Genomic DNA, 11214 nt, shown 5'->3' on the forward strand with positions numbered 1-11214 from the left:
GAGGGAGGCCTTTTCTGAGAACATCATCCAGGGTTGCACTGAGCAGCAGCTCTTGCTGCTAGATGAACATCTGGAGAACAGCCTCTGTGCTTCTTCAGCCTCAGGGTGCTTTTTAAGTCACCCTTGTTATGAAATGTACTCCAGGCCTGAGAAATTCACTGGGAGCTGGTGCCAGCATCAGGAAGAAGAGGAGTAAATTTATGAGTTGGTATTACAACATTCCTCACTTACAGAATTGGGAACAGGCTCACCTGCTCACCCAAAACAAGACACGGCAATTAGCAGGCAGAGATAAAAAAAGAGACTGACTTTCCAAGACAGCACGCCAAGATGTGGTGCGCCCAATGCCAAGAGCATCTTCTGCTTTGCTCATATCTGACAAAAAGGGAAGCAAAGAGCAACACTGCGACCACAACAGCCTCAATGGCTGCTGTGTTTCTGGACTCCAGGCAGAAGGGCAGTCCAGAGAGGGAACATCCTGGGCATAAGCATCAAGCTCCCACCAGTTCGGGGAGAGCTGTCAAGGCCGACAATTCCTTTCCCCTACCCTGGCAAGAAGGAAGTAGTCGCAAATCTTTAAGCTGCTTGTAGCAAGGGGAGGAGCTGGTATCACATTAACTACAGGAAAATATATCTATTAACCAAGCGCAGATGGGATGGTCTGAGCAGGATGTGGGAGACGCCTGTATTGGCAAACTCTAACCACTCAGCAGGGAGTGCATGGTGGTCAGCAGTCCACCCCATGCTTCCCACCCAGCCTGGTTAGCCTGTTTTTCACTTGAACAAGTCTGACTAGTATTTCATGTTCTGACTCTGTCCCTGCCTCTTTGATGCCAGCATTCATTTCTAGCCTTTCTCCATTGCCCTCCCATCTTTTGGTTACCTCAATGCACATGTTTCAGAACAAAATTATCTTACAAGGCTATCACAGGGCAGCAGCCAGAACATTCCTGTCTGCCTTCCACAGGAGGTGTGAGGACCCAGCTCTCAGCCAGGTCTGAACAATCAGTGCTTTGCTCCTGCTCCTCATGAACTACATTAAAGTAAAAAAAGGAAACGAAAGGGAAGGTGGAAAGCAGTATAAAGGAAGTTTCTCGGGTATCTCATGCCAATAAGGCTCTGGTGTTTTCTTCTCAGCTGGGTGGTGCTTCTTACTATTCCAAAGACTCAAAACCCAAAAGATTGAGTCACAGCCATAAGTGCAATCTTGCGACCTGAAGCAAGGCCAGTCAGAGTGGTTAGAAGCACTGAAGATACGAGAACACATGGATACGCTGGCCCTGAGCCATGGCTGTTCTCAACGTGTTTACAGCTTGTCAGCCTAAGTACTTCAGTTTACTAACCAGGTTGGCATTGCATGTTGTATTCAATTACTGCGAGCCTGAGACTCACCAGCTCCAAGGATTAGACCGATTCAGCCCTTCCTGACACTGTTTAGAGAACTCTGAGTTTCTGGTTGCTGTTTACATTAATAGCAGTGTTTTCTTGCAAATGTTGGAAGAATGCAGATTAAGAATCTAGAAACCACAATATATCAGATTTTGCAAAGTGGTTGCTGCCGGCACAGCTCTGCAAAAAGAATCAGGGATTCAAAGTGGGTGTATATAAAAGACACTTTAACTCTCAGACCTTCTTTTGGTTCATATGCTGTAGAGTGAATACATTCAAAGGAGAAGTTTCCCATAAGGACAGCTCAGAATCTCATAGAGAAGCTGCCCAACTACAAAAGAGACAAACCATTCATTTCCATTTTTAACGTATAAATATCTTCGAAAGCTTCTGCTAAACAAGCTGGAGGTGTCTCATTGTCTTGGTGATATTAAACAGGGTGAATTCTGTAATTAAGATAATCATGTTCCATGCAGGGAGGGGAAGAAGCAGGGCAATAAGCCAGCATTATTTATAACCTCAGTACTGGTGTGCCAGTTCTCCTCAGGAAGGGCTGTGCATCCAGGCAGAGCCCTTAAGGAGCAAAGAGTTGGAGATTAAAAAGGAAAAGTTGCATCTGTTGGGGGTGGTGAGGGAAAAGTGACAGTAGAACAAAACAAACAAAACCAAATACTGAGAAGAAGAAAGGAGAAGGATTGGAAATGCTGGAGAGGGAAAGACAAGCTAGCAACAGGACTACCAAGCAGACCAGTAATTCCATTTAGAGATGTAGCTTCAGAGGTCAGCTTTTCTGGACCCCCTTGGGACCAAGCTAGAAGAAAAGTCCACAATCTGCTCTGCCACAGCCCTGCTTTCCACATGGCTGGCAGACACCGAGAACAAAAGAATCTAGTCTGAGGACCACCAACGGGGGCCAATGCTGTGCTAACCAGGGACTGCACAGCAGAGAAGGGAAGAGAAATTCTACCTGTAAATTTCCAAGTACCAGCCAATTTCCCCTCCAAACAGAATAGAAAGTAGGAGTTAGTTTCTCAGCTTTAGCACTCCTGCCTACCTGGGCGTGATATATTCAAGAATTGAAAAGATCTATTTCAGAAAAAAATTCATCTTCTAAACTCTAGAAAAGTTCCTCCCCTCATTTCTGCGGGACAGGATGGACCAGCTTTGTCTCTCCACCAGCTGCCCTGTGCCCAACTCCAGAGCCCCCCACACACCTTTGAGTCTGGCTTTGCTGGTGAGATCTTGAAAAGCCCTTCTTACTTCTACTTTTTCCATGGCTATAATCTCTCCCCTCATGAGTAGCAGCAATAGGATCATCATGACTGAAGCTTCCCACCCTCTCTTTAGCCTCCAAGCTGCAAGCTACACACTCATTAACTCTCAGCAATAACTCTTCTCTAGTCATGGGTGTCAGTCACTAATTTCCCAGCTTGTCTCAGCACTTCCCTGTGCCCCAAGAATACTGTAGCAAGCTCCCCCTCTGTCCTAATCAAACTCTACCCAGGTATCTGCTCCACTTCTTTTTAATGGGTAATATAGACACATTCACATTCTCTCTCCTTCTGGGACCGAATTACTAGTACCTATTATAAACACTGTCTGACACCTTCTGAAGCCATCACTGTCTTATCTGGCAAACATCTGGGCTGACATTTCACACAGTAGGTTTCCAGAATTATTTTTAAGTTCAATCGTAACAGTTCAACTGCTACAGAAAGCAAGGTTCAGAAAAATTAAATAACTTCTAAAGTTAAATGAACAAACAACTTAAACATCAGTGGAGCTTATTTCTCCTTTTTCCTCTCTCCCCAATACGCTCGCTTCAAAGCGACAGTCAAAGTCTGGCAAAAGCACTGGATTTATGCCAGGACATGCGTCAGCAGCTCAGCATGAGATTCTGGAAGAGCCAGAAGAGGGGGTACCACCTCGCTTGCTCAACACAAACATTTGTTAAGGCCTCCTTACCACAAAAACGACGAGTCAGGGGATGCTGAAATCCATACTACAAACACCCATGTTGATGATGTGCTCTCAGGGTCACAGACAAAACTAACGCTGGTGTGCCTCTTGTTACCCTCCTCGGATAGCAACAGATGTTTGTGCAATGGACACATAGCAGATGGAATCTGAATACATAAGAAGTGGCTGATGTGGTACCCTTTGGAGGCAGACTAGCTAGTGTATTTTAAATGTGCTTATATGATTCAGGTGGTGGTGGTGAATCGGAAAACAGATCCCAGATGACAAAGTGTAGACCACCACAAACCTTCTCAAAGTCAATTTCAGCCCTCACTCCCTGAAACACAAAACATGAGGTGCTGGGAGAGTTGGTCACTCTACACACTGAGGGAACATGAAGCCCCTCCACCAGCAGTCCAGGAGGTTCCCCTTCATTCTCTTTCAGACAGAGACACTGCTTTTGCCAGTTTGTACTTTCTCCGTCATGGCTGGGAAGACCATGTGCAATCCTAATGCATTGTCCAACCAAAGGCTGCTATAAGGAGATGAAAGGACTTACTCAAACACTTGACAGAAAAGTACAAAGCCCAGAGTAAGCTCACAAAATAAGTCAAAGCAAAATGTCCTCAATATGGGTAAGGCAGATGAGGATCACGCCAGAATGCTGCTATGCCTGTGTGATACTAAGAGAATTACTTAGAATTACAGTAATGAAATAAAAAATATATAAAAAAAAAAAAAAAAAAAAAAAAAATCACTGTTTGCAATGTCTTTCATTTTCTCAGTGCCTTAACTCCAGTGTTATTAACTCTTGATTGCAAGTGAAATTAAAGGGATTTTACTTTAAATGTGAAGAAAACTGCATTAGAAGTCAGAGCCTGGTCTTGCAGAACATTATGCATCGCACATTAAGCACCCAAAATCAGCAGATGCTTTTCCTATAATCTGTCTGCCTTGATTACCTGTGGTTAGTGAACATACCATCCTCTTATCTCACAGGAGCATTGCAAGGATAATTAAAACCTGTGTAGCATTCCAACTGCATTTGGAGTTAATGGTCATGCCAACAGGAAATGGGTATTTTTGTACTCATTGAATACAGTTTGCACAGTGTCCTGTAAGTAAGGTGTACACATAACTCTAGAGTTAAAATATTGACTACAGTGAGTATCATTCACTATACACACTGAACAAAGCAGGAGCCCCATAGAGGAAGGATTGTGTAATTGAAAATCATCATAAAGCTTCAAGACAAGGCTATAGGCACAAGGCAAGGCTAGATAACCATAGGCATTTCCTAACTTCTGAATGACTTCATAATCTTAGTATTGTGACAAAGCAGTGTATATACTGCATGTGTTACGTTGTTACATACAGTTAACTTTTTATTTCTAGACTCTGGTCATAAAGATAATTGAAAATTTTCAGAAGTAATTGCAGGCACCTAAGAAAGAAGAAAAAGGCAAGGAGACAACTGTAAAACCAAACAGATAAACAAGAAGTGTTTTTTCCTAATCAAGTGTAATGAAAAAGAAAATAGAAAAGACACGGTATTTCTGGTCCAACACATTTTATGTGCTTGGCTCAGCACAGTGTTTGACACTTAATTTTGTTACTGAAGTCTTTTCCACCACAGCTAAAAACATAACTACAGTACAAGGTACCTAACAGGTCACGATGACAGAAAGTTTAATTTCTTTGGGAAATACTGCAACCATCTATAAATTAGTCTCTTCCTCCTTGTCATGGACCATCCTTTATTAGTGGCATTGTCATTTGTGGACTAATTACAGCAAGGTCAACCAAAGCAGCTGAGGTTCATGATTAGAAGGCTAATCTGTATCAGGCCACCCCTTTCTTCTGGAAGCCATAAAACATCTGCAACATCTGCCATCTATGTCAAAAACCTGTTTTAAAAAAGGCAGGCTTCTAGCATTATTAAGGTAACTTTGAAATTAATTACTGTTAAATGCTTATGAGAAAATGTTCAAACAAATACTGAACAAGATTAAATATTATGCAGTGTATCTTTCAGGCCTCCGGTCACAGGCACTATGACAAGCAGTTTTTTGCAGACAACTCTCAGCCATATGTAGTCACACAGCATTTTTCCTTCATCCCATGAAACACTACCTTGAAAATCTCAAGCCAATATTAAAATGTTCTTAGAGCTTTGAACTTACTAATGACCATTTATTCATTCAAAAGCCTCTTACATATCACAATAATTCTCATCTTGAGAGATTAAAAAAAGTATCTTGGAATGAATAGATTAAAGCATAAGAAGCTAACTAGACTCCATACTTTATGTTCAAATAAAATTAAGCAAATAATAACATATGTACATGATAATGCTTTAAGAGATCTTGAAAATGCATTTTTATAAATGAGAAAAAAGAACTAGAACACTGCCTCAAGTAGGCTTCTTAATCTGACATACGAACTAGAAAAAGTAAGGAAGCATACGATATGGCACCACCCAATAAAGAGTAATAGAAGGATGTATATAATTAATGCCAAGTAGTGATGGTTTGTGGAACTTGTCACAACTCCTGAAATCATTCTGATGCGAGAGAAATAAAAACTGCCTGATAAAGTTGATGGTGTAGATCTACATGTACCCCGGTATCTCTAAAATATCCATCTTCTTCTCCCCTGACATCTTCATTAATAGGATAGAACAATATAAAGGCAACACATAAATTAAGCCACTTGACAGATTTCAAAGTGTCATTTACAATGTGGGAATTCAAGGTTCTTTGGCTACCCTTTCTCAGAAATACAGTTAGGAAGGAAGTGACAGTTGTCTCTGTGCTATTAAGCTGTTTTATGAATGACTTGGGGAAACCAAAAGTTTGCAGATGACAAAGATATTGAGGGAAATAGCAGCTTAGGACTGAGTGCTCTACAATCAAGGAAGGATAAAGAGAAACAAAGGTTGAAAGTCAAACAAGTTAACTTAAGCTGAAACTTTTAAGACATTTTTGACTGAAGACAGGAGAGTCTATAGTTATTTACCAAGGCAAGCAGCTGAGTCTACCAAGGCTATTGTAAAAACAAAAATAGAAGTTTTCCTGAAGTTCCTTGATACTGAACCTGAAGCAAAACTAAGGCAGGATATCCTGAAGGTCCACATCAAACCACAGGTCAGGCTAGGTGGTCCCTTCTGAACTTTTTATCCACCATAGATTATACAGATAGCTATTTAGTGATTAGTGAAATTTATTATAAGAAGTGGCCATCTCCCACCCAGAGCCACCGTATTTCAGAACTGGCAGTTTTAATTCCACTTACTCCATTTTCATGGGGTGAGGGAAACAGATCTTACATTCTAGATGTTTTATCAAAGCCTTTAATCTACCTGAAAACAACTCTTATTTTCCTTGTGAAAGTCAATGACAACCCACATGCACGGATGTATGAACATCATCATGTAGGATGTTTTATTTCAGAGTCTGCTTTCCAAAATATCTGGTATTTAGAGACCCTCTTAACAAGAATTCGTCACCGATTCTCTCCACTAAACTTCACAGAGGGTGAAAAACTGAGGTTTAAAAAGCTTACACGCAACACTCATCCCTGAAATTCAGGCTCAGCACCAGCTAGAAACCTCAGTTTAGCTTTAAATCTACAATATCAATCAGGCACTGCTCTACTATGTCAGGTAATCTATCCTACAGTGCTGGTAGTCCCTGTCTTTGCTCCCTGTTAGAGCAGTCTAGCCCTTGCAAACCTATAAAGGCTTTGCTGACTTCAAAAAGGCAAGAAAGAACTCACTGATTTTGTAGATTCCAGAGACCCTGAAGATAGGGTGTCTCGGCTGCCCCGACTCTTGGAACTGAGATGGGGTGAGGATGATGGCGAGTCATCAATATAGGGCATCATATCATGATGTCGCCTCTGTTCTTCAGCACGGTCTGCATCATAGGCATAGCTAGGTGGTGTGCCACTGAATGAAGCATCTGGAAAACACAGGAGAAAAATCTGTCTGGTCAGAGTCAAGCTGGACAGGAGATAGGCTGGTGAACCAAGGCATTGCCTGCCTCTCACCTACTATGATTACTTATCAGCCAACCCAAAGTCAGTGATAGCTAAATATAGATCAAGTGGAGGCGTAAATTTAATTACACTCATGTTGGCACCAAACGTTCACTTTACTCATTCTAAGTCCTAAAAGGTAAAGTCCTTTCTAGTATCTAAAATCAGTGTTCATTTAATTACAGCTCCTTCCCTCAAGTTTTCCCTCAAAAGCATCAGCACCAAAATAAATCCTTTTGCAGGCTCCAAAAAAGTTACGCAGTATGGGGTTAGGAATGTAGTGCATTAGGGTAACAGGCCCTGGTTTTTAATGTAGAACAAGAACAGATGATGTCCCTGCCATTTTAGCAATCCTAGATAATACACAGCTATGGGAAGAAACATAACTCTTTCCAGACCTCTCAGGAACAAGAGGACTGGGAAAAAAAAGGTCTTACATGTCAAGTGGACCGGCCCACTGTCAAAAATAAAATCCTATGAGGCCCTCTTCTACTGGCTGCCTTCCTTCTCCATTTGAAGACTAACTCCTTACACAAATGAACAAACCACCACTCTGCTCCCTCCTATACCACCACCCCCCAAATAGTAGAAACAAACCACCCAACCAAAAGCAGTCATGAATATGTGGTACAAAATATCAAATTAACCATTATTGTATGAGATACCAAAGAACTTCTGCTGGAAAGATGAGCAATAAAATTGATTCTCGTGTCTCTAGAGCTGCATGCTGTTTCTGCAAAATTTATGTTCAAGACACACTGAACATGAATTCATAAATGTCTTTTAACCTGGTTAAAAGGTCTTTTACCTCCCTGCACAAAGAAATATACACAAGAGGACTAAAATTTGCTTACTGCACAGTGACACTGCCTCACATACATCTTGCCTGAGAGAAGCTGGAGACAACCTTACATACGCATTACATGGGCCTGGGAAGCACTTTCACCTGTCAGTGCGCACATGTGGCCCGTGTGTAAGGGGAACAGCCATGCATGGCTGCACTTGAATGGTGGGCTGTTCCTTTTCTTTCAGTTACAAGTCACAAAACAACACTCTTCTCCCCAGACTAAAAAATAAGCACATGGAGATAAGCTAGATCTGCTTTTACAGTAGCAGGTGAGCCTTTTGGAAGACAAAACCACAGACATAAACAACAACCAAAAAACAAAACAAAACAAAAAAACCACACAACCAAAAAACAAAACAAAAAAAAAAAAACCCCACACAAAAAAAAACCCAAAACAAATTTTTTTGTCTTACAAGTTTAATGCATTAAATTCACACTTGAACACAAGTAGAACTAATTTTTACTTGTTTTCACAAATATCCAGGTTCTGTGAAAATACTAAGTAGCAGCTGCCAAGCATACTAATAATCGTGTTATACATCACTAAGGCAGTGTGGAGGAGTAACATTTTAAAGCCCACTTTCCTCCCTCACACTAAACTCAGTTAAAGCATGACTCATTCCAGTAAAGGATGTGAACTCTGTGTGGAACAGAATAAAACTTGATCCATGTGGCTTATTCGGGAGGGAGAGCTGGTCTAGGGAATTCACACAAACATACTGAAAATCCAACAATAAACCCACTGTAGAAGTGAGCCTCTGTTTTGATTCATACCAAATACCACCCAGCTAAAGAACAGCTATATATGAGGCCTTGAGGCTGCTGAAGGACCAGGGCAATATTATTTTAACAAGCTCGATGAGTTTATGGCACCCACCCACTCGTGGTACTACCTTGTGCTCAAGAAGGCCTCAAGAGTCCTCAAAAGGCTCATTAGATTGAGCAAGACCACAGGAATGGGGAGGAGGGGGGAAGAAATGGTACATATGCTCTGGAAACGACTGTTGTCTAGATGTTAGAAGTTTCCAGAGCTCCCCAACCATCCAGAAGACACCCTATTAAGTTGATTTGGTAAATGGAGGCTTGAAAGGGAGTTGCTGAAATAACGATGCTCAGTCACAAATGAAAGAGCTTTTAGATATCCCTAAGTTGCATAATGGCTACACCTGCAAGCCAATCACATCTCAGGCTGGAATTTTCAGAAGCTCTTTGGGTAAAAGAATGCAGAAGAGAAGACAGCATGGCCCCCACCAAACATGGAAGGAAACACTGAAAAGAAAAAGCAGAGGTACCCTCCTCACACACAAGACGGATGGTCTCCTGTTTGGCCAGACCGTTGAGGGACTGTTACACAACTCCAGAAACCAGAATAATAAAGAGGAAGGAGGATGGGTGTCCCATTGCATCTCTGCACTATTTATGCCATATTAAAACATACATTTAAAAAAAAAAAACAAAAAAAAAAAAAACACACACACAAAAACCCACACCATTAATTCTTAACAACATTTAACTTTGGTGGAGGAGTACAGATACCTGCGCCTGGTACAACTTTCTAACCCAAGAAGCCTACAAGGTATTGCTGACACTTTAACACTGGCATTATGCAAGGAGGAGCATCAGTACTGGATGCTTATGTAGGCTTCATGCTTTGGTCAAGCAAGAGTTCTTTTTTCTCTTCAAAAGTTTCTTCAAACTATTCTTACCCAAACCAGTTCCTCCTGAACATATGCCATAACAGGACCATGTTGCTGTGCAGAAATTAAGGCAGGAATATTTCTTTCACTCCCAGTGCTTGCTTTCAAAATTTATAGCTTGCTCTACTTCTGTTAATGGGGGAGTGAATGTAGATTAAAATATATTGGCAGAAAGGCTTGCAGTGAATCACAGTGTTTCCACTTTCCTCACTTTCTCCTGCTAAAAAGCAGGCTTCACACTTCTACCTTCCATAACATGTTCTGTCTCCTACTGCACAGGGAAACCTTTATCTGTTTATCAGAGAAACTGAAGGAAAGAGCAGGTGGGGGACTTAGGCTCAGAAGAAGAGATTTATTCCTAGCTCTGCAACAAGATTCAGTCTACCTTTGAATCACTTTGTCTCCCTATCCATAAAAAGGAAAATAACACATCTCAACAAGTAATGAATCCATCAGTGTCACAGCCTGCCCATGAGATCTGTGCATAGAAAGCTCAACACAGAATTTAAAACTTTATTCCTGTATCCTCCAAGGATCCTTCACACATTAAAAAGCTTAGAAGTAGTTATAATCCCTATTCTTTCTATTACTGCTGCATACAGCACTGAAATCCACCTATGGAGATTTCAATTATCCCCAAGGCAGAAGGACCTTCTTGCTTTTATTCTACCATTTTTTTCCCCAAGAGAAGCAAAGTATTACCATAGCCAGATACACTATGCAAATCTTAACACTAATAACAGAGGTAGATTTTTATCTCTGTTATTAGAGAGACCACTGTTGCTAGGGAAACTAGGTTATTCAGATCTCCTAAACCCTCACAGTGCTGCACAGGCTGTTCAGGCTCTACCTGGGAGCAAAAAGAGTAGAGCAAAGAGATAAGAGCCAGGAGCTCACCTGCTTAGACACTCCCAGCTGCTCCAGGTGCTGCAATTCTAAATGGCAACATAGACAACAGCCTGGCCTAAGCAAGAGCTCTTGGTTTCTTAGCCAGTGTCCCAGGCAGGGTGAGCATTAAATGGGTTCTCTTTTTAGGGCCAGCCAGTAAATCATCAGCAACAGAGCCATAAAAACGACAGAAAGATGAAATACAGGAACGACAATTGCTGACCAAGGACAACTAAGGAGAAAGGGTAGGGATGCCAGGATGATGGGCTCAAACATGTTGTATTAAGAGAGCACCCAGGGAGGGATACTGAGGACACTACTAAACGTGTTATACCTCTCTCACCTCACCAGCAGGCTCCCTTTCCCCTCCTCTTTGGGTAACCTGTAGGAGACCCC

The 11214-nt window shown here is 41.6% G+C and overlaps 1 protein-coding gene across 1 annotated transcript in view; it reads right to left on the reverse strand.

The window, feature by feature from the left end:
• The window catches only part of BCR (breakpoint cluster region), a gene marked incomplete at its 5' end in the record, with an annotated part of 45062 nt that extends 37752 nt beyond the window's left edge, over positions 1 to 7310 (reverse strand). Inside the window, one exon of the mRNA XM_010019097.1 lies at positions 7126 to 7310. Within this exon, the coding sequence (XP_010017399.1) occupies positions 7126 to 7310 (185 nt within the window). The remainder of the gene's footprint in view (positions 1 to 7125) is intronic.
• Positions 7311 to 11214: the final 3904 nt, after the last annotated feature.

Source organism: Nestor notabilis, unplaced genomic scaffold, assembly GCF_000696875.1.
Source record: "Nestor notabilis isolate BGI_N333 unplaced genomic scaffold, ASM69687v1 scaffold17347, whole genome shotgun sequence".
NCBI classification, from domain to species: Eukaryota; Metazoa; Chordata; class Aves; order Psittaciformes; family Psittacidae; genus Nestor; species Nestor notabilis.